A 24,881-nucleotide genomic window follows, 5' to 3' on the forward strand; every position below is an offset into this window, starting at 1 on the left:
TCGTGCATTATAAAATGTACTGAAAAAATCACATAAGAAAGGTCAAAAAAGCACTTTAGGGGGATAGATCGCATATTTTCTATCATTTTGCATGGTTTTGCATTAATTACTATGCATTCCCACCATTCTTGAAAAAAAATTTTTTTTTTCGATTTTGAAATTTTTTTTCCAAGGGGACCCTTGGGAAAAATAATGATTTTCAATAATTCCGAAATGCAATGTCCGATCAGGTCAATTTTCAATAGCAAACAATGGGACCGCATTCCCCGTCGAATGCGACTTGTTGCGAGTAAATCAGTTAATGCTAAGTTCCAAAAGTGTGTCTACAAAATTTGTACACATACACACATACACACACACATACATACATACACACAAACAGACATCACCTCAATTCGTCGAGCTGAGTCGATTGGTATATAACACTATGGGTCTCCGAGCCTTCTATCAAAAGTTTGGTTTTGGAGTGAAATTATAGCCTTTACGTATACTTAGTATACGAGAAAGGCAAAAACATAACTATAAGGAAATCGATCAAAGTAACAATTGCTAAAGTCATTCGTTCATCAACGTACTATTCGACTCTATTCGATATTTACTCAACCGCACTGAAAAAAAAACATGATCAAACAACGGAACTATTTCGTTGCGTTGCGTTGCGTTGCGTTGCGTTGCGTTGTAACGGAGTATTTCGTAGATTGCATACTGATAGTTGTCATGTATATTCTTTACCTTTCTTACCCCAATTGCTTATGGATTTCCATTTGGGATTCAATGGAAATCCAATTGGGGGTCCAAAATGATAAAACATGAAAGCTATCATTGCCGGCCACGCCCATCTTCTCCGTTACTAGGAAAGGGAAGGAAATGATGATATGACATCTACTTAACGAGAGGCCAGCGACTCACCGACGCCCTCATAGATGTCAAGGAATTGGATGGTGGGTAGGGTATGTGGTTTAGGATTATCATTATAAGCAAATGATAGAAAATTTGTGGAAATACGTTGGGAGTGACTTTGCTAAGAAATTTATGTCACTCTATTATCCTTGCCGATGATTTTCCTCGGATGGGGCGAAGGTATTAGCCTTGCCCTGGCTAATAGCCTAGGTTTAAGCGCCTTTGCTCGCTCTCTGAAACGAAAAAAGAGCAAAAAGAAATTAAATTCCCCTTCCCCCCTGATATGATAATGATTTTGATCAACAAATGAATTCTAAGTGGATGAATAAATGATCAAACGGCTGCAAACAAGCCTCTATTGTCGTAGCAGAAGCAAACCCGCCTCAATACGACAGGCAGAAGCACATGTTTGTGATTCAAACGATTAAAAATAATTGTAGTAAGTTTCATTAAGACCTATCAGTAAAAAATAATATTTATTGTATCGTGGTTCAAATTCTACCAAAAACAAGATATTTTCAAAAAATTGTATTTGTTACGCGTTACGCATAGGGGTGGGGGTAGTTCCAAATTTTGTTACAGATTGTTACGAGGGGGTGGGGGGTTCTTAAAAACAACGTTTTTCGCGTTACGTAATACTTGAACAGACCCTAAGGCATTTTATGAGACAGATCGAAACAGCTCTTTTTCTCGTGTTTATCTACTTTGACAATTAGTGGGAGCCCATTGTTTGGTAATTCTGCACTGATGGGTGATTCTTAAAACGTGTTGTTAGATTATTCATACCATTGTATTCTTAGCATGAAATACTGAAGAAAACACGAATGAAAAGTAAAACATTACAAACATTATTTTCTTTTCGGACCTAACGGAAAGTTCACGCAGAATCACACCAAAACAAAACATTAGAAGTAAATAATCGGGGCATCACGAAACGTCTCATAAAATGCCTTACTGACAGTTTTTCCCATTATAAGAAAAATAAGAAAAAGAAATCCATTTTTTTTGTAGAATATCTTCACCTGTCATAAGACTAGTCTAGCACCACTCCATTCAATTCCACCCCAAAGCAGTCCCTACAGATACGTATTCCGACCCCAACTGCAACACCGTCCTCAGTGTCTCATACAAGACATCGAAGACGGCCCCACAGTTGGGATCGAAACACGCATCTGTAATGACTACAACGCGATAGAGTAGAAATAAGCAGAATTGCGCTAAACACGTCCCATCCCTTGTGTGACGCGCTTAAAAATAGTTAACGATTTGAAAATGTGTTTACATACCTGTATGTGCAACAATCTGTTCAACATCTTACCCAATATAATACCAAATCCAACGAAACTAACTCTCACTATATAAGGACTTTTTTTTAATATCATAATTGCGGGGAGAATGAACTTTGACATCTCAGAGAATCATTAAAGGTGGAATATAAAAACTTAGATTGAGAAGTGACAATGTATCAAATGGCAAGTAAGCTGGTTCCATTAATGACATACCTTTAAAGCAGGAATATTTAAATATAAGGAACCTATTTTAATGAATTTGTTGGATCTTGGCTATTTTTTCCAGTGCTAAAACACGTATTCATGGTAGGAAAGCTGCTTGTTTCCAATTTTGACATACAAGTTGATTCTCTCATAGAAAAAAGTACATGTAAAAAAGTTCGCGGAAGCGACTTTAAAACGAAAGTTATACTACAGTAGTATGCTAAAATCATTGGCATATCACGATAACATCCCGTATTAGTTCAGTTAAGTGCACTTTGGAAAGTAGTCTCAGAGAGAAAACAATTTACGTAAAATACAACAATGCTTATATAAAAGAAATACTTCCTGATGTGATGAATACTTTGTCGATTGGAATCCTTGCAATATCTTCGATACAATTTTCCACTTTGATAACATCAACGTTAATATATCCACAACTAGCAAACCACTATAATACTCTTATAACATGATCACGTAGTAACACTTAGAATACGAAAAAGACCTAATAATATATTTTTTAAGCGATTCGAAAATTATTGACAGAAAAAAACCGACAGTCAACTGTTCGCGGCAAAGCCTACTCCTGTTTTCGATCAAACAACGGAACTATTTCCATCAGAAACTTGAACACTTAACGAATCACAGCCAAATGCATTATCAAAATCTTGTTTTGACCTAATCTGCACTTTGAACTGCTCCTAACTTAACCGAACTGCAGTCAAGTGCATCATCAAAATCTTGTTTTGACCTAAGCTGCACTTGTATCTGCTAAAACGTAACGAACTGCAGCCAAATGCATTATCAGAATCTTGTTCTGACCCAAACTGCACTTGAAACTGCTTAAACGTACTCCTACCAGGTCCACAATACGAATTCCACCATCAAAATTCAAATTTTGACGATACCGTAGAATTCTAACCAAAAGTTGTATGCAAGTAATACCGAACCGACCTATAACATCGCATGAACTACAATGACAGTTTAGTGAACTGTCACTTTCACTGTCAGTCGCTCCAGGTACGAAAAATACTATGCCACCTTGACCTTCATCAAACAGTCAGTCAAAGTGAACTCATCAAAAAGTGAGCTGACCGAAGCAGTGGACGCATCGACTCAAAGGAAAAAAAACGGGGGGAGTAATTTTGTTTTATCAGATGGAAAAAATAATTAAACCTATATCTATTTGATCCATTAGAAAACTCTTTTTTAAATGAATTTGATGCTTTGTGTGCTTTTTGTTTTGTTTTTACAGGTATCCGGAACATTACGGGCGGATTTACGATGGTGTGGTATGGATGGATGAAATACAAGATGGAGGGCATTTTACCTATTTCTGGATCTACTAACTATACGGATCAAAACTAAGATGGAGGGATGGAAGATGAAAGAACGAAATACGGAATTATACTACTAAATCGGAATCTATCATGAACTAATGTACTATATCGGAAAAGTTATGTAAGTTGTATTGCAAAATTTTTAATATTTACTTAGGCTTGACAAAAGGATTAGATAATGTGTTTATATTTTAGGACGGACAATATTCTTCAAACAAACTACATACAATTTATGGCATGTGTGACGAAAAAGCTCATCGTGATATTTTAGAGAAGCTTTTAGACATGGACGATTTCATTTCGCAATCTCGTTAAAAAAAATGGTGTGTACGATACATTTAAGGTCACTAATATTAAGTTTAAGTAGAAACTTAGGTTTTCTTTTAGCCAGACTTTTATTAACTCCGATTATCTTCACTTTTACTGACATTTCCTTCTCCTATACTATTTGTTTACCATCATTTGCGGTGGATTTTCCTGATGTGTTTTGTTTTTATTTTGTGCATTTTCACCAATGTTTCATGCCATAGCTTGATTAAATTTTTAATTCATTTTCTAAGCTTTCCTAATTTATTCCCGATTTTTCCTGCAAAATTTATAAAACTGTCCAAAATTTTCGCGATTTTTCATGCAAAATTTTTAAAACTGTCTAAAGTTGTTTCATGCAAAATTTTTAAAACTGTCTAATCCTTGTTTTCATGCAAAATTTTTAACTTTCAAGAACTGAACGTAAGTATTTTATTCGCGCACTTTTGCTCTCCAGCCGATTCGTAGACGAAACTTGTGCCAAGAAATTTTGAATCTTTTGAAATCATTTTACTATTCAACTATTCAAATCTGAGCTATCATTCAATTTGATTCTAAAGCATCTATATACATAAAAATGAATTTCTGTCTGTCTGAACCTTATAGACTCGGAAACTACTGAACCGATCGGCGTGAAAATTTGTATGTAGAGGTTTTTCGAGCCGGGGAAGGTTCTTAACATGGTTCGAGACCCCTCCCCACTTTGGAAAGGGGGACTCCCATACAAATGAAACTGAAATTTTTGCATAACTCGAGATCTAATCAGAGAATAAATGAATTTTAGGCGAAACGAAGTTCGTCGGGTCTGCTAGTATTCAAATAAAATTGCGCCAACCGATTGGCATGGCGATCGGAGGCATGGCGCCTGTTTGCCGCCTATTTGCAGCTCACATGCGTGCCATAATGAGTTGAGCTTTTATAACAAATACTATAAACTTGAAATTGATACAGGAACGAACAGATTTTACGAACGCAAACGAAACACGACACACGATCATAAATTAAAACAAAATTCAAAATTAATTTTTGATTTATCGGTAAAAATCAAATATTTTTATTTAAATTTATATCCAAATAAACGTAAAACGTTACAATATATAGAATACATTATGAATAGACCTCCTACTATCTTTTTAAATTTCAATCAATTTGAATTTTGGGTTAACAACCACTTCTTCACCCTCCCCCACTAAAAGTGTCTTTGAACTTTTTGGAAACAACATCAATATTTTATTCACGACATGCAAATCCCATCGTCTCTAACAAAACAAAATGCATGCTTGCACATGTAAAGGGTAGAGTAGAGTGGGGCAAGAGTGCGCGTGGGGTAAGAGTACGTTTTCGATTTTTTGAAGTAATAAAAAAAGATAAACTAGCAGCACTGTATCAGTTTGACAGGTATTCTGACCAACTATTATCATGTGTAATTGTTAACGATTTGAATAAACAACAAGGGAGATATGGAGTTAGATAACTTTTTGATCATTTTGCTAAAAATAATTGGATTTCCGCAACTAGTATTCCATTACCATATATACGTTCAATCAGGTGAACATTATACCATTTCGATAACCTATTGTATAGAGTACTTTATGGTACAGAACACCAATCCGGTTGGTTTTCCAAGAAGTCAAAACCATTACTTGAATAATTTTTGAGACTGTGGGGTAAAAGTACGCAGGAACCGGTGGGGCAAGAGTACGCATATGAATCTTCAAGTTATGATGTCAAACCCGTATCTCCGGCCGAAATAAGACTTTTTCCAAAGCGTAAAGATCCACAACTAAGAAAAAAGGGACAGAATTCGAAATTATCACAAGTTTTTAGGATAAGTTGAAGTAATTCGGTGTTAGAAAGGACTTAGCGAACAAAGCACTGAAGCGAAATAATGAAATTGTATTAGGACTTGTTGTACACCTAAACAAAGTACGAAAACACAATTTCAACTAAATGATAATTTCATTTAATCAAAAGAAACATTCATAAAACGCAACGTTTAGCTGGGAGGGGTTGCGAGATGTGTGACGATCCATATAATTTTTGGAGGATTCATACAAATAGTGTAAGATAAGGGGGAGGGGTGATGATATTGCCAAATTTTACGTTACGTGATTGGTGGTCTTTCTTTAAAGAAAATGCCTTTGTATACGACACTCGAAACCTGATATATACCGAAACCTGATGATATATTTTTACCTCTAAAGTTTTTTGTATATATAAAAAACAATGGTTTTTCGTATGAAAGTGCACATTTTTAGGACCCCTTCCCCCTTTAAGAGATACGTAATCTTTAAACATTCCCTAATATATGCTCATTAAACATTAATTAAATGCTATTAACTCTTATTTGTGTTGATATATACAAAGCATATGATTGGATAAATGCGTACTCTTACCCCACCCGATGCGCACTTTTACCCCACCGGTGGGGTAAGAGTGCGTTTTTCACTTGTCTTGCAATAAGGGTTATACTAAAACGAATCTCAATAATTTCAATATTTTTTCCACTGGGTAACATAGAAGAAGAGTATATGAATCATCGACACTGATTTGATATGTAGAAGCTTGCTTCATAAGCGCCACATGATCAATTGAAAACTAAGTGCGTACTCTTGCCCCACTCTACTCTATAACATAATTAAGGACATAGTTGGAAGAGTACTACGATGGCAGTCAATATGGCACCGGACCTTCCACGGGTCAAGCCCACACTCCTCTTCCACCAACATTCGAATGCATCGAACAGCAGCGAATAAAAGTTTGATATTCAAATTACTAACCTGCTCACAGCATATTTATTTTCTTCCCGTGATAATGAAAGAGTCTTCAAAGTGTCCTATGCATTTCGGCTCGAATTATAGCATAAAGGTTCCTGTTGGATTAACTCCAACGGGAATTTTCCAATATTATTATTCTCCGAGACGGAAATGATGAACACAGATTATCCGTTTTTATAGGTAGAATATAATATTCCTACGGAGAAAATTTTCATTTTTGTATAAATTAGTGGCTCAATAATGTAATATATTTTTATATAATATTTGATCGAATGCTCCGCGATCATGCTTTTATGAACCTCTGCTTTACTATTAGAGGTAGTGAAATTTAACAATATAAGACAGAGATTTACTCACGTTTAGTTCCCTCTTATAATTTCGTGGTGAGCTATAGCAATTCTAGGATAGTCCTAATAATAAATTATGGAAATAATTATGCCATTCGAAGATATTCGCAAAGCTTATTCCTTACCGGTTTTGATGAACAATAGGCTCTTGGAAGAGCTTGAAACAAAGGAGTCGCGGTACAGTTCAGGTGCCTCCTATATAAACACGCATGTTTTAGGATCTATTTTAATTATTTGCATGTTATTAGTCTTACCGGTAGGAATTCAATATAAATTACTGGTTTGCACAGAATATTCACCAATATTAATAGTAGAGCATTTAGTATATGATTATTCAATTTAAGATTCGCAGACATAAGCATAACTAGGTACGTTTTCTATTAATCCACGTTTGACCACTCACCCGGTGACAGGTGGAATACCTGTCACTTCAATGTCATAGCAATTTTTTGCAGGATTGCGAGCAATGTTGATCTACGGCGATAGATGCGCGCGCTGGCCTAATGGGGTAGGCCAACAGTCCAACTCTCAGTTGGCTTACTGCTCCACGCGCTGAACGTCCAGAATCGCCAACTTCGCCACTGGGCGCTCGTAGACTCCGGAAATAGTTTTAACGGTCGCTGATCTAGTTTGGCCATCCCGGCTGGGAGTCGTAGATATAACCCTTCCTTTCGGCCAGCAGTTCCGAGGAGATCTAGGGTCTGCAATTACCACAATGTCCCCGACAACGATGGGTTTGGTTGGTTGAAACCACTTAGATCGACGGGTAATCTCCGGAAGGTAATCAGAAACCCAACGTTTCCAGTACAGATTTGCCAGGATCTGAGATGTACATAAATTCTGCTTCAAGGCATGACCGGTGTTATCTATGTCTGTGAGCGGTTTAGACCCGTTCGATGAACCGACCAAAAAATGGTTCGGAGTGAGTGCTGGGCCTGAATCATCATCTACTGGAACGTGTGTGAGTGGTCGGGAATTCACTACATTTTCAATCTCCGTCAGTAGATTCCGCAATACTTCATCGGATAGATTCTTGGTGGTGCAGATACTCAGCATGTTCTTCTTGACTGTTTGTATCAACCGCTCCTAACTGCCACCCATGTGTGGAGCCATTGGAGAGTTAAAGACCCATTCGGTCTCGGTGGTCGTAAACTCCCTCATAATTTCACTTTGGTTGACGATCGCATCTAGTTTCTGCAGCTCTTTGTTAGCGCCAACAAAGTTTGTACCTCGGTCGCTGTAAATCTTGCGAGGTTGACCGCGACGAGCGGCAAAGTTTCGAAGGGCCATAACACAGGAATCGGTGCTGAGCGAATTAACAACTTCGATATGGATTGCACGGATGGTCAAGCATGTCACCAACATTCCCCAACGTTTTTCAGTTCTCCTGCCAACAACGACTTCGATTGGACCGAAATAATCTACTCCAGCGTGTGTGAATGGTCGAGAAAAGGCAGCCAAACGTCCTGGCGGAAGATCGGCCATCATCGGCACCTTCGGTGTAGACTGGTCGTTTTTGCATTTCTGGCAATTTCGGCGGACTTGATTATAACAGGTGCGCAAACGTGGTATTTGGTATTTTTGGCGGAGCTCGTTTATGACTGTTTCATGGTTTTGGTGGTGATAGTTATCGTGGTAGTGGTGTATTATTAAGGTGGTTATATGGTGCCTTCTTGGAAGGATGATGGGATTCTTTGCATCTTCGGAGGCATACTGGCACGCAGCGATTCGCGTTTTCATTCGCATAATTCCCCGCTCGTCTAACCACGGAGATAGTGTGTAGAGCGTACTGGATTTTGAAACAGCTTTTGTAGGAGTTTCAGCCTGGTGAACTTGGAGTATGCGGTGCTCTTCCGGATATCCTTCCTGTTGGGCGATGCGTAACAGAAGCGCTTCCGCTGCGCTAAGCTCTTGACTGGTTAGTATTCCACGTTTAAACTCTTTCTTCTTCGACTGATGACGACAATTCTTGATGAAACGGTGCACTAGGGCCGTAACTCGTTGAAGCCTCTTCCAGTTAGAGAAATTTTGGACCCAAATGACCTGAGCCGGAGAGGTGTGGTGGACTAGCAAACTTGTCAGCAGTTCAGTATTCGTTGAATCGATACGCTTACAAAAAACCGGCCATTTATCCACGTCTTCATATAAAAATCTGGGACCTCGAAACCATCTGCTTTCATTGGATAGATCGGGCAGCCCGTGCCATTTGGTAGCATCATCTGCTACGTTCATCTTGCTTGGTACGTAGCGCCAATCACAAGGTTCTGTAGATTCCAAGATTTCTGTCACGCGAAAACCTACAAACTGACTGTAGCGTCGATGGTCCGAGTTAATCCAGCATAAAACATCTCTTGAGTCGGACCAGTAGAACCTTTTTATTTTCCGTACGGATAGGGAATCGAATACTGTTTTGGATAATCGTGTTCCTATGACTGCTGCCTGTAATTCAAGTCTTGGAATAGACGTCAGCTTCAGAGGAGCTACCCTAGCTTTGCCGGAAATAAGTGAACAGTAGATGATCTCGTTCTTTTGTATTCTTAAGTAACACACAGCCGCCATTCCGCTTTTACCAGCATCTACAAAGGTGTGGAGTTGAATACCGTCGGCTTCTTTGATTGAGTTTTCAGGCCAGAAGCATCTTGGTATTTGGAGTTGTTCCACCAAAGGCAGGAAGCTCAGCCATTTTTGCCATTTCTCGAACACATCATTATCGACTTCGTCGTCCCAAGAGATGCCGGATCGCCAGACTTGTTGAAGCAATGCTTTCATAAAGGAAAGAAAGTGGGCAATGAGCCCAAGTGGATCAAATATAGTCATCAGCATGCGTAGCACTACTCGCTTTGTAGGACGACGGCTACCTTTTAGTAGAGCGGTATCATGGCGATCCCAGCCGATTTTAAAAGTAAAGGCATCAATTGTCGTATTCCTCCACATGCCAAGAACTTTCTCTATAGCAAACTCAGCTGACCGGTTCAGACTTTTCTCCTCTTTCGCGTTCTGATCTTGCAGTGAAGCCACAACCTTCTTGGAATTACTGATCCAGTTCCGGAATTCGAAGCCGCCTTGTGCGTGCACATGCCGGACGTCTTCTGCTACCTGGATCGCTTCTTCCTCTGTGTCGACACTGATCAGCATATCGTCGACGTAGTGCGACTTGACGATTGCGTCACACGCCGATGGAAACTCCTCTCTGTATCGTTCCGCATTAATGTTCTTGACGTATTGGGCACTGCTCGGTGAACAACATGCTCCGAAAGTCATTACTGTCATGACATAAATTACAGTTTTTCCGTCCCGATCCGTCCAATAGAAGCATTGATACTCTTGGTCTTCACGGCGAATCTTCACTTGGTGGAACATCTCGCGTATGTCCCCCGTTACCGCTACAGAATACAATCGAAATCGTAGTAGAATCTCAAGAAGAGAGCACAGTAGATCAGGGCCTTTTAAAAGAGCAGAGTTGAGAGATGTTCCATGCACCTTTGCCGCAGCGTCCCACACAATTCGGATCTTCCCGGGTTTGTTAGCGTTGACCACAGGGAAGATTGGCAGAAACCAAACGTCGTTCGATTGTTGATGGACCTCATTGCTGGAGAGCCTACGAATGTATCCCTTTGTCACGTATTCGTCTATCTTCTGCTGTAGCACTTCTGCGAGTTGAGGATCATTCGCCATACGTTTCTCTAAACATCTGTGACGGCGTAACGCCATTGATCGGCTGTCAGGCAGACGGACATTTGCGTATCTCCATAGCAATCCGGTCTCGTAACGGCCTCCCGAGAAGCGCGTGAGTGACTTGAGAAGTGCTTCCGCTCGCTCATCTTCGACGGATAAAAGTAGCTTGCCTGGGCTAGTCGCTCCCAAACTATCTATGCGAAAATACTCCTCCATTGCCTGATGTAAATCATCATCAGATCGTTCGTTCGATGAGCACACGTGAAAGCTGTAGTGACTCAGTGTGTTGCCAGACCCTAGGTTCCCACAAACTGTCCAACCTAATGGTGTCTTGGTTGCAATCGGCTCACCAAGTTCTCCTTCTCGACTCTTCAAAGTCAACCCCAGCTGCGCATGTTTTGTACCGATAAGGATACGAGGACGAGCGTCGTTGAACGATTTGATTGGTAGTCCAGCGAGATGCGGATACGATTTCTTCAGATCATTGAAATCAATGTCTGTTGAGGTAGTAGCAGCTCGTCGACCGTTTGTACGTCATCTAGACTAAATTTCTTTGCGCTCTCGAATTGTCCAGCAACTTGTAGTCGAACCATGCGTGAGTTCTTCTCACACCGCTCAGTGCCACCCGTCCATCGAAGGCATATTGGACTTGGTGTACCAACCAGCTGTAGCTCGTCGGCTAGATCTTGATCCAGCAGCGTAGTTCCTGATCCTTCATCCAGAAAGGCGTAGGTGCGAATTGACTTTCCCGGTCCGGATACAATCACTGGAAGGTAGCGAAATAGCACCGGACTCGACGCTGCTTGATGCGTGTTGCACCCACGCTCGGCACCGCTCGGTGATGGTGGATGTTCCGAAGATTGTCGGTTGCCATCATCTCCCAATGGATTAGTCGTTTGACGTTTCACCTTCTGCTCATTATGAAGAAGCTCATGGTGTCTGAAGGAGCATCCATCTTTGCCGCAAGGTTTCGCTTTGCAGGGTCCTTTATGTTGGCGGAGGCATGTTCGACAAAGTCCGAACTCGCGGATGACCGCCCATTTAGAATCTCTCGAGAGCTCAAGAAACCTCTTGCATTTTTCTAAAGACTTACAGCTCCCTTTGCACGCCGGACAGGAATCTTTTGCCTTTGCTATCGATTTCTCCAATAAGTGTTGATGCGACTTATTGTACGTTTCGTACTTTGCTGCACTTTCACTGTGGGCGTTGAGAAATGCATCTCCCTTTTTATGCCGACGAACATCGCTTCGTATTGGTTTAGGATGCATCGGTTCTGTCGGAAACGTTACCGCGCTTGCTGCTTCCGCCAGTGAATAAATCCACTCACTGAAGGTCGCCAAGTTGACCGTAAACTGAGCCTTCCGATATTGAGCTTAATTCAGCTTGATTGATGGGGGTAGTTTTGCAACGAGCTGGTGTAGAAGAGTCACGTTATACATGTACTCCTCTAGACCGCATGAATCAACTGTGGCGCAGAAATTCTGCACGTTGACGGCGAAATCAACCAACGTTTCGAAGCGATCTTCACGAATGGGCGGTAGAGCGCTGATTTTCTCAATCAGTGTATGTACGATGACCTCCGGTTGGCCATAGAACATATTCAATGTCTTCATTATTCCTTGAACACTTCCCGGATGCATTAACCTGCACTTCACAGCTTCATAGGCCTTTCCCTTCAGACTCTTCTGCAGTCGCACAATGTTTTCCTCTTCCGTGAATCCACACATAGCGGTAGTACTATTAAACATGGATAAGAAGATCGGCCAATCCTCAGGGTTTCCGGAAAATGGTGGTAAGTCCTTGGAAACGGCTTGTCGAGCTGCAATTTGAGAGCGTGAGAGCTGGAATGGATCATCTGGATGCATACTGTTGAGATGAAGTTGACCTAACGATCCATCCGGGTTTTCCAAAATTGTTGAGTTTGCCAGCCTCCTTGGAGCTCGGCTCAATGATGGCTGCATTTGTGTTGACTGTGGTTGAATATTCGGATTGAAGTACGTAGACATTCTAACGGCTGGCTGCTGACGCTGTCGTAATTCCTGCGATGCTATTAGCTGATCTTCTTGACCCTGCTCCCGCTGTGCTGGAAGTTGACGAGGTTGCTGTATTGCCTCCGAAAGGTCTGCTTCTTCTACCCAATTCTGCAAGCGTCTCTGAGAGTATACACTGTTGGAGCCCTGACTTGATCCTCTTTCGCTTGCAAGTTCTTCTAATAGTTTATACTTCCTGTCCATGAAGGATTTATGCTTCTCCGCTTCTTGCTGTTCCCTCAACCGCTGTTGATCTGCTTGCTGTTGTTCAAAAACTCGTTCTTCTTCTAGTCGCTGTAGCTGTAACTTAGCACGATTACGAGCGGACCGCTGTGATGACGAACAAGAAACTTCAGACCGTGCTTCCTCTAACTCAATAATAGGTCCACCGATGGAACGAAAAGTTTATTTGTGTCCTTGAAGATGATCCTGATGTTTTCGGTAGATCCAGCTTTTCGTTCAATTGATTAACTGGCATATTGGTAGAAACGTCCTTCTTGGGTACATCACGTTTTGATCGGCGCTCTTTGCTGGTACTTTCAGGTGCTGGTTCCCTATCTGACATTGATTTCGACCGCTGGTTCCAGGTTGCAGTCTTGCAGTTGGCACAGCTCCAGCTTTGGTCGACAACCTCATCCGTAACTCCAACACACTCGTAGTGATACCATCCGTCGCACCTATCACACTGCACCATGTCGTCCGTATCTAGTTCTCTACAGCACTTGCAGGTGTATCCCTCGACGGTCTTCTCCGGTTCATCCACCACCACCACATCATCACTTCCATTAGCACCGGCCACTTTACCACTAACCACTTCACTATCCTTGGCTTCCTGTTTATCTCCTTTACCACTTCCTTTCCCACCTTTATCTCCGGATTTCGCACCCCGACTTGACATGCTCGTGACAGATATTTCGTTTAAACGAATATTATATTTTGTTGGATTAACTCCAACGGGAATTTTCCAATATTATTATTCTCCGAGACGGAAATGATGAACACAGATTATCCGTTTTTATAGGTAGAATATAATATTCCTACGGAGAAAATTTTCATTTTTGTATAAATTAGTGGCTCAATAATGTAATATATTTTTATATAATATTTGATCGAATGCTCCGCGATCATGCTTTTATGAACCTCTGCTTTACTATTAGAGGTAGTGAAATTTAACAATATAAGACAGAGATTTACTCACGTTTAGTTCCCTCTTATAATTTCGTGGTGAGCTATAGCAATTCTAGGGATAGTCCTAATAATAAATTATGGAAATAATTATGCCATTCGAAGATATTCGCAAAGCTTATTCCTTACCGGTTTTGATGAACAATAGGCTCTTGGAAGAGCTTGAAACAAAGGAGTCGCGGTACAGTTCAGGTGCCTCCTATATAAACACGCATGTTTTAGGATCTATTTTAATTATTTGCATGTTATTAGTCTTACCGGTAGGAATTCAATATAAATTACTGGTTTGCACAGAATATTCACCAATATTAATAGTAGAGCATTTAGTATATGATTATTCAATTTAAGATTCGCAGACATAAGCATAACTAGGTACGGTTTCTATTAATCCACGTTTGACCACTCACCCGGTGACAGGTGGAATACCTGTCACTTCAATGTCATAGCAATTTTCTCGCAGGGTTGCGAGTAATGTTGATCTACGGCAATAGATGCGCGCGCTGGCCTAATGGGGTAGGCCAACAGTTCCCCCAAACACACGCGATGCGACAGTCGCGACGCGATTCTATCGCTTGGCGACAGCGATTCTGTCGCCATTGGTATGGAAGCGTAAATAGAAATTTGCCTACAGCGACCCAACGATGGAATCGCGGCGACTAGTTGTCGCCGTCGCGGCGATGAAATCGCTTAGGTCTGGGGGAGCCTTAAATCAGCAATTTCGTGCCAATTTAATAGCCGTTCGCGATTTGGTGGGCTTATCACTCCACTTCACTTCTTCTCAAAGGGCATTTAAAAAATCAAGTTTTCGCACACTTCTCCGCACATGAGTAGCCCGAAATGTTGATGTAATGCCAAATAAACATCACTTCTTGAAATCAGTCACTTGTTTGAAGCGAAAACTTAGTATAAACTGCAATTTTTGCCCGAAAAAAAAAACGATTAAAAACTGATCGCGGAGCGAATGTAAACACCGACACCGATAGCAGCAAACTAATAATTAGGGTGGTTCAAAACTGATTTTACTCCGCCACGCTCAGTTGATTATGTTTCATGTTTTGTGTGTTGTCCGACGGTTTAGGTCGGTTTGAAAAGGGGCTTACCGTGCACAGGTCGTTTCAGGTTTGTATGACAGTTGATATGGCGAGATTAGCCAGAATTTGTCTGTGATATCTGATAGCATTTACGCGAAAACTACGACAAGGTTGAAATAGATTTGGAACACTCGGTTTGTTGGAACGATCGGCTAAGGGAACATCCTTAAATAACGTACCGCTTAGAAGGGAGAGGGTAGTTCGTCTGAAGGTTGACGATCCATACAGAACTTCAGCATACTTCATACAAAAAGTGTGACATGGGGGAGAGCGGGGTATAAAACGATATGTTTTGCGTTACGTAATCAATGGATCTTTCCTAAGGAGCGGTTTTCGTTCAGTGAAGTCTCTTCCCTCCCAGCCAAGTTGGTTGCGACGAGACGGACGCAATGAGAAAACAGAACTGTGCAATAAAAATCCTATTCGACTAGATGCTGATGTCATATTACAAATTTGGAGACAGTACTCGTCGATAGAAAATCCTTCCGATGGCATATGAGCAATTCAAACCACCTTCCTTTTACCAGTAAAGATATATCAGCTTCCACACTGATATTCTTCCCTTCCCCTTCATACGGGAGTTTGGCAGAAGGAAAGTCATGCGATATGTGCCATCACAAATATTGCCCTCGCAGTCAAATCGACTTCTATAAAAACATTCTTCATGCTTGCCGTATCCTAACGGAACTATCAATTCTATACTTTCGCCTCTAATTCTATCATGATCATGTACGTCTAAGTTTGGGAGATGATATTAGCATTTCCATATCATTGTAAATCGTTTAACTTCACGTAGAAGTAACACACACAAAATCATCAATTAGTATCAAGGAGAACCATGCCAGTCCATTTACTCGTTAGGAATCCGCCTTTTACCTTCTGCTTTTTGCGAGCGAGTGTGTCGGTTTGAGCGGGCGAGGGTCATCCTTTCGTAGACTTACTTAGGCTGCTCAGGAGACTTATCGGTCGATAGTTACCGGGGTTGGTGATATCTTTATTAGCCTTCTGGCTAGGGACGCGTTGAAGATTTTGGTCAAAACGATCAGTCCTTTTCTTGGAAGGTGCTTGATGAGGCAGCTGTTTCGTCCTGCCTGTGAGATTTTCTATTTTTCAACAAGCTGATGATTGACACCACATCTTTCGGTTTTACCAGAACAGCATTAGGAACGAGAGGGATTGCTGTACGAACTAGATCAACAGCATTTTCCACGGCGACCGAGTTATCAGGATCATCCGACTTTCAGCTATTGCGAATGCTTCAGCTTTCTGTAATGGGCTCACTACGAGATTACTATTGACGTTTAATGGGGGATGTGTTTCCTCGTGTTCCGGTAGTTGCGGGTCAACTTTCAAAAATTATTGCTGCCATTATCTAGGTTCTTCAGCATCAACCCAAAGTTTATGTATCGATGTTCTGCGCTTATCGCGGTGATGGCATTGTTCAGATAGTTGAACACCGTTGGTTGATCGGTCCCGACTTGGAATGAACTGCCTCCCACGCACGTTTCTCAGCCGAATCAGCAGCTTCAACTCACCGGGGATGTTCTTCTTCGTTGGAAATATTCTACGCGATTTTGATTCTCAGATTCTAAGCTGCCATGACGACCTTAGTGATTTTGTTGATGGCATCGTCGATTTTGATGCAAATCGCTGATCCAGCTTGCAGTAAGATTAGTTTACTAATCAATTTTCCGAGCCAAAGGTACTCCAGTTCACCTTGTTGAAGCAGCGGATGAGCTTACCAATCGGGCTACTGGAATGTCAACATCGATGATGAACAGGGAGATGATCTGACGACAGTTCGAAGTGCGATTTCTTCTTTGACATCTGTACTAAGGTTGTAGACCTCCCTCGCCCAGAAGGGTGGAAGTATTAGGAACGAGAATGTAAAAGTCCGTGGGCTCATACTCATGGTACAAAATTCGTCCTGCTTTGTTGGCTCTGGTGCAGTTCCAGATCCTGTTTTGTGTGTTTATATCGCCAACCAGAAAGTAACGTCTGTTGATGTTGCCAAACTGGCGTATATCTCGTCTAAACTGACAAGTAATGCCTTGTTATTTGAACCGGGATAGTACACAGCGATCATGTTTACTGGTGTTGGATCTGCTCGCGTAGAAGTTTTCAGTTAGGGTAAGGCGAGTTTCGATCCGCTCTCACAATGGTGTAGTTTTCGTGGTATAATCAATTGTTAAGCTGCAGCCAAGATTCAGTAATTACAGCGATATCGATTCCATGGGTTTCGAGGTAGTGTAAAAAGTTAAATTTAAAGCCTTGTTCCGGATGAAACGGCAGTTCCAATTTACCACCTTGAATGAACTAATATTGGCCATTATATATTTGATGATAAGCTGGCGGAGGGCGAAGAATTACATTGCTTTTTTTTTTCAATTCGTAAGTCAAAGTACATGATTTCCTCAACTTGTTTTACCAGTTTGATGATCCAGGGTGAGGGTTTTCCTGGACAAACTAAGAATATGTAGCATTCGAGTTTGTTATGTTTTGTTGCTAGTTGTTCTCGATCTTATCTCAAACAATTTTATATGTACCATGTTTTATTATTCAGTTCTTGCCTCCGGCTCGGAATGATACACTTAAGTATTAGGCTTTCTCTAAACAAACAAATCTTTTTTTTGTTACACGAAGCATCTAGCTTGCATACGATTTATATCAGACCAACCAATTACAAGAAGCATGTTTGGATCACATCTAGAACATGTGCCAATTGAGTTAAATTACAATAGCTTCTTTGAATTCATCATACAAAACATTTTTCATCAATTATGAATGAAAATTAAAACGCAAAAACTAGAAAATGCTCACCATAAAATGAATCCAACAATTGATGATGATGATGTTAGAAACTTGATGCTGACTCTAATTTGCTACCACATACTATTTCTCACGCCAACAGCTTGCTGCGGGTGGAGAAAGCCACATACGCCACGAATCCAACCACTCCAGTGGCCAAAATCTCAGAGTTAATCCACGGTCCTTTGTAGGCACCGGGGTAGCTCACCACCACACTGGTCAGAGCCTTCACCGACTGGATGTCCTCGCCGGCACGCTGGGCCTTGCGTACAGCGGCAAACGATTCCTCGTCGAACAACCGGATGGTGTACTTGCCGCTGCTAGCCTTCTTGATTTCCTCATTCCAGCTGACCTACAAACACATAATAGGAAATTAGCTTTTTAGCTACATTTTCAAAACATTTTGATTGTATCAAATTTATGAATAGGTATTAATGACTATGTTAGCTCAATAATCTTATTTTGGTGTTATCTATTTCAAGCTTTTATTTAGGAATATGATTTTAGAAGCATCTGTTTGATTGAAATAAAGAAAGTCAATTAGCTAAAAAGTCTGCCCAAAATATTATAAGCATCGGTTTGTCACAAAATAACCCACTCCGGAGAAACCCTTCCAACACTCACCTGGTATTTGCTGTCCCCAACGCGAACCACTGGAGCCAGCTTTCCTCCGACCTCGGCGAACAGGGGCAGCTTCTCGGCTCCGGAATTGGAGCACTTCAGGCTGAACTCGGTCACAAAGGCAATCTGGCTGACGATAGTGGCGTCCGAAGTGGAAAAGAAACTGGACTTAACCTCCGGGTTGCTGCAAGAACTTGCCTGGCAGAGAGAAGTTGAAACGGCCACCAGGGCGAACACGAGCGCAACTTTTGGATGCATTATGGGTGATTGCAGGAAGCGGATCGTTTCGGTTGAGTTGACGGCGAGCTTTGTGCACTAATCACGGACAGATAGAGTATTGAATCCTTAAGAACTTAACTTAAAAATTACAATTACAACTGCACTGAAATATCGCGAGCCACGTAGCGGTGACAAAACCTCGAACGCGAATGAAATCAAAAGTTGACGGAGTCGGGCCACGTTCGGATGAGCTGTCAAGTCCTCTGGACTGGACTGGACTCTTCACAGGTGGTGCTGATCCGGTCTTTTGTGAGCAGTTGTCTCTTTCACTCTCCCGCTTGTTTTATTAAACGCAAACAGTGACGTCATTGACACACAAGGAGCTCCGCTACTGCCACAGTAGATCATTTATTTTATCAATTAAAATCAACAATGACTTACACACTGCGCAAAATCTATTCAAATATTTCATGTTTCGGAGTATTTTTTGACGATGGACAACGTTGTTTCCGCACGGCGTAATCCGCACATCCTTGTCGTCGTCGAGTCAAGTACGAGACACTGAAGACGGCCTTACTGTTGAGGTCGAGTCAAGATACAATTAAGTGGTGGAATTCAATGGGATTGTACAAACTCGTCTTATGACAAGGGGGAAACATGAAAATCAAATGAAGTGTCGACTATAGGGAAGCAATTTCCTATTATGAGTGTTTTATGTATGTATCAGAGTGTATGTAAATAAGAGTGGCGACACTGTCAGAATTGGAACAGAATTCATCTGTCATTCCCATACAAAATCGTGTTCCAAACGAGCAGGAGACCTGTCAAATGCGGCACATGTCGCCACTCTTATTTACATACACTCTGGTATGTATCGTAAAGAGTAGCTGCAGAACTTGTTATTAGATATCAACCAGATTTATTATGTTGAAAATGTCTACTCAAGGGGCAAGTAACTCTAAACTTTGCGATAATATCACTCATTATCTCGCAATAGTATTTCGTGATATTTCTAATATCTACGATCTTCGCCAAACAATGAAACGGTTGCTAGTTCGGTTGTTATGGCGTTTGTCAGTTAGGCTTTGGTCCGATTCGTGAATTAAAATAGAATTAAACTTAAAAGTGACAGTTCGGAAATTACGATGTCCCCCGCTCATAAGAATGGCTGGTGCTACCCAGCAAGACCAACAAAACATCTATCAAAAATGATTCAATATCTGTCAAAAGTAATCTTGCTCTGCGAACAGGGTTATTTGGAAATTTTTGAACTGTCACTTTTAAGTTTAATTCGATTTTGATTCACGAATCGGACCAAAGCCTTAGTTGATGAAACACAGTGCTCCCCCGTATAGGAAACACTTGAGTTCTACCTTTCACAGATTCTAGAGAACTTTCAAACCGCATTTTATGGTTCTAATATTTACCATCAAACCAAAAAGTGGGCCCCCAAGTTTGCTCAAAAAGTACACGGAGAAAAAAAATGGTAAAAACAACCAATTCTTAAGTTATTTCAACCAACATATGAGGTTGAATTTGGCCCAAACAAAATCGTGGTTTAATGAAACCATGTTCAATGGTTGAAACAAACTAACTTTCAACTTTGTTTTATGACAGCTTTGCGAGTGAAACAAGCAAAATATTGGTTTGAAATAACCAACACGATGGTTGTTTCGTTTGACAGCTTTGAATACAACCAAAAATGTAGGTTATTTTGAACTAAAATTGGAGGTCAAAACAACCATAATGAAGATTAAAATAAACAATTATTTTGGTTGAAATAGCCAGCTCTTCGGTTGGAAACCATTCCTTTGTTGATTTTTTCTATTTTGAATAATGTACATGAATTGCGTTTTCAAATATTTTTATTTCATTATCGATTACGAATAATTTTATTTTTAATAACAACAAAGTTGTGTAACGGCACCTGAATGGCGAAGTACCACTTGAATGAAGGTGTAATAAAGTGAGGTGCAAGATCGCAGATTTTCAGCAGCTGCCTTGCAACTTATAAATTTGTACCGTCACCGCCGTTCGTTTCTGAGGGTCTGTCTCAATTGGATAATTAAACTGAAATTAAACTTAAAAATGACATTTCAATAATTATCAAATAACCCTGCTCGCAGAGCAAGATTACTTTTGACAGATATCGAATCATTTTCCATCGATGTCCTGTTGGAATTGCTGGGTAGCACCAGCCATTCTTATAACGGGGTGATTTTTTAATTTTTGAACTGTCACTTTTAAGTTTAATTCTCCAAATGAGACAGATCCTGAAAGTGCATACATTGTTGCAAACTTCAATGTTAACCTATTCCAAAGAAAAATAAGAAATTATACACAAGACTAAAACATTTTTCATCAAGCTCTTACCATGAAGACTCGATACCTTGAGCAATTATGCAACGCCACGGATTCGCAAATTTCGCTAGAAAATTTGGAACATTGAAATTATACTGGTAAAAATATAAATATTGGGAAATTATATACTTACGAAATTTAATGGCGGTAATAGCGGTCAAAATACGATGAAAATTATTGCAAATACTACGAATGCCATATTTTTTCACTGAGTTCATTCTTGAAACGTTAATAAGCAAACTAAAAAAATGGTTAGTTTTCGAACTGACTTTCGATTGACGTTTCTTGAAACAAATCATAAGTTTTGTTTTAACGAAATGTTCATGTTGAATCAACCTAATAATTCAGTTAGATTGTTTATATCAATGTCATATCTATAGCCAATTTGGTTATTTCAAACTAGATTCTTAATTGGAAACAAGCAAAATACGTTTAAAAGTAACCAAATTTATTTATTCAATACAACCAACGCAATGTAAATAAATACTAAGGTATGGAAATCCATATATTGTGTGCGTGCCTTTCGTGTATGGCGAAAAAGCTTTCACCACTACATTCGAACGAGCTCCCATAAGAAGCCGTGCAAATATGTACGTCACCATACGCTGTTTACATTTTCCATCATCCACTAATACACTTGCATTTGGTCTTCTTCCTCACCTTCTATCTATTCTCATTGCAACCAACGCTTTGGTTGTTTCAAACCAGTCAGATTTTTGTCCGTGTAATAGTAATAGAAATAGTTGTTCAGTGTTTTTTAAGAATTTAAAACAGACTGAAATCATGTGTTACCTAAAACTGGGTGGACTGTATCGACTGGGTGGCGTTGTGTTTCATGCTTTCCCAACCAGGGCGTAGATACGACGTCGTTTTTCGCTAGTATTTGTTAGTATTTTTGGATACTGTAGAAAGTTTAGAGTTAGTTGCCCCTTGTGTCTATTCCTCATGTCAGGAAGAACGAAATTCCGCTACTAGGGGATCCACTATTGTGCATTTTACCCTAGTTAAAAATTAAAGGAAAGAATTAACTCGTGAGTGATTCGTGACTGGTGGTTGATATTGTCTATCCGGAATGAATTTAGAACGCTTTTTATACCGAAGTTGGATTTTTCTCTAGATACAGGCAACTTTACCAACTCCGGAAGTAGTGCGCTAAACTCGCCTAAGGGTCTGTCTCATTTGGATAATTAAACTGAAATTAAACTTAAAAGTGACATTTCAATAATTATCGAATAACCCTGCTCACAGAGCAAGATTACTTTTGACAGATATCGAATCATTTTGCATCGATGTCTTATTGGAATTGCTGGGTAGCACCAGCCATTCTTATGACCGGGTTATTTGCTAATTTTCGAACTGTCACTTTTAATTTTAATTCTCCAAATGAGACAGACCCTAAAGATGTGCTAAACAACGCATCAATTAGTTTGACAGATAAAACTTCGGAAGAAAGTTCGGTTCGGAAGTCCCGACTTCCGAATTCTAAGTTGGTGCTACGCCGTAGTCGCAACCCTACACGTAAAAAATTTACTGTTTTTTATTATTAAGATTTCTAATACTTTTTTGCCAAAGCAGGCGCTTAATGACAAGACAAGACAAGACTTATACTTTTCATTAACTTATGAATGTTATTAGCTTTTAGATATGGGATCATTCATTAGGTGGCATAATGAAGAGTCTAAGTATTTTCGAATGGTTTTTTGCCATAACATATAAGGTTATTTTTTACGTGTATAACCATGCTGCAGAGACCGGTGGAGTGGAAAACTGGCTAATTTTCAATAGGAAGCAATGGGACAGGATTCTGCATCGAATGCAACTTGTTGCAAACTTTAGAGTGAAATCAGTAGTGATTCAGTTTCATTCTAAATTTTCGACCACTATTCTAGTTTGAATCTGGAGCAAAATAGAACAAATTCGCTGGTTTCCCCAACAGTGTTTAATTCATGTTTTTCAAATTTTCAAAATGTTTTTCAATTTAAATGAAATCATTGTGTTCCCCACAAACAGACGTAAAGGCTGGTTTACAGTTCGGAAAACGTGTCCCGGGATTTGGTCTCCCATGTAATTTAAATGGGAGCGGGATTTGCGTTTCCCGTGACAGGAGAAGAAGTCTACACGAAAAAATAATTTCCCGAAGTGTAAACCCAATCGCGGGAAAAGTGTACGGTTAAAAATCCCATGTGTAGAGATGCAAATCCCGCGGGGAAACAATTCCGTTTAAATTGATTCCGCACGGGAAATGTGTAATCTATGACGGAAATTTTTTATGGGAAGAATTTAGTTAAGTGAAAATTGAGAAATGTGAGAAGTGTGAAAAGAAAACTAACGAATGATAAGCGAGAAATGAAAAAAAAATGAGTAAGTAAGCAATGAGCAATGAGTAGTGAGAATAAGAAGTAAGAAGTGTAAAATTAGAAGTGAGAGTTGAGTAGTGAGAAATGAGTAGTGTAATGAGTAGTGAGAATGAGGCGCGAGAAATGAAGAGTATGAAGTGAGTTATGAAGAGTGAGAAAAGAAAAGTGAAAAGTGACTAATGAGAAGTGAGAAGTGAAGAATGATAAGTGAAAAAATGAGTTGTGAGAAGTGAAATGAATAGTGAGAAGTGGGAATTGAGAAGAGTAAAGTGAGAAATGAGTACTAAGAAGTGAGAAGTGCAAAGTGAGCAGAGATAATTGAGAAATAGTGCATAGTGAGACTCGCTCTAACTCATTCTCACTCACTCGCTCTAAGTCATACTCACTCACTCGCTCTAACTCATTCTCACTCACTCGCTCTAACTCATTCTCACTCACTCGCTCTAACTCATTCTCACTCACCTTCTCTCACTCATTCACTCTCTCATTTACTCACTCAATCTCACTCATACACACATTCTCACTCACTCGCTCAATCTCACTCACTCACATTCACTAACTCTGGCTCACTCACTTATTCACTCTCACTCAATCACTCACTAACTCTTTCTCACTCACTCATTCTCTCTCTCATTCACGTACTTTCACACACTCATTCTCACTCATTCACTCAACCTCACACCCTCATTCTCACTTACTCACGAATTTTCACTTACTCACGAATTCTCACTCACTCGCTTTCACTCAATCACTCGTTCACTCACTTTGACTTACTCACCTACTCTCACTTACTCATTTTCACTCACTCACTCACTCATTCCCTCTCTCTCCCACTCAATCGCTCTCTCTCTCATTCTCTCCTTTCTCTCGCTATATCTCCCTCTTCTCGTTATCTTTCCAACTCTTGTATAAAGAAATCCGAACCAAAACCCCGAAGTGTAAACTCAAGCACGGGCGAGATACGCAGATCTCAAATCCCGAAGCAAAATCCTGAAGTGTAAACCCAATCACGGAAAATGTTTTGACAGTGGAGACTTATCGGCGGAAAATTTTCCTTGACAAAACCCGGAGCAAAATCCCGTAACAAATCCCGCGGACACGTTTTCCGAACTGTAAACCAGCCTTAACACTAGAGAAATTACCATCGACCATGACTTCAACGATCAAATTGAATTTGATTGATTGCGCGTTTCACAACACGAGGCGTTAGTGTCGTAATCCTTCGAGTTTGACATTTCACTCCAGCGCCTTCTGGTGACAATGTCATACGAAACATTGTTTGGTGTAACATGCTCGCAATAGGAGTTGAGCGATGGTTTTTCCAGAAAAATGTTCAAACTGTTACGTCTGTTTCTCTGTGCTTTAATCATTATT

General features: G+C 40.3%; 2 protein-coding genes across 2 annotated transcripts; both read right to left on the minus strand.

Annotated features, from left to right (window-relative positions):
- Positions 1–8,246: 8,246 nt before the first annotated feature.
- LOC134221543 (uncharacterized) lies at positions 8,247–11,051 on the minus strand. The gene has a single exon (XM_062700738.1). It carries the CDS (start codon positions 11,049–11,051, stop codon positions 8,247–8,249), a length of 2,805 nt encoding a protein of 934 aa, XP_062556722.1.
- Positions 11,052–17,675: 6,624 nt separating this feature from the next.
- Positions 17,676–19,043, minus strand: LOC134219244 (translocon-associated protein subunit delta-like). The gene is made up of 2 exons (XM_062697949.1): positions 18,574–19,043; positions 17,676–18,301 (listed from the first exon to the last, which is right to left on the minus strand). The coding sequence occupies exons 1-2, from the start codon at positions 18,826–18,828 to the stop codon at positions 18,041–18,043; spliced, it is 516 nt and encodes a 171-aa protein (XP_062553933.1). The 5' UTR covers positions 18,829–19,043; the 3' UTR covers positions 17,676–18,040.
- Between the last annotated feature and the right edge of the window lie 5,838 nt (positions 19,044–24,881).

The sequence above is a fragment of the Armigeres subalbatus genome, chromosome 3 (assembly GCF_024139115.2).
Source record: "Armigeres subalbatus isolate Guangzhou_Male chromosome 3, GZ_Asu_2, whole genome shotgun sequence".
Lineage (NCBI taxonomy): Eukaryota > Metazoa > Arthropoda > Insecta > Diptera > Culicidae > Armigeres > Armigeres subalbatus.

Excerpts from the sequence above, each read along its gene's own strand:
- LOC134221543 (XM_062700738.1), bottom strand. The coding sequence starts at position 11,051 with ATGGAGGAGTATTTTCGCATAGATAGTTTGGGAGCGACTAGCCCAGGC.
- LOC134219244 (XM_062697949.1), bottom strand. The coding sequence starts at position 18,828 with ATGCATCCAAAAGTTGCGCTCGTGTTCGCCCTGGTGGCCGTTTCAACT. Across the intron at positions 18,302-18,573 it reads TTGGGGACAGCAAATACCAG|GTCAGCTGGAATGAGGAAAT; the intron begins GTGAGTGTTGGA and ends ATGTGTTTGTAG.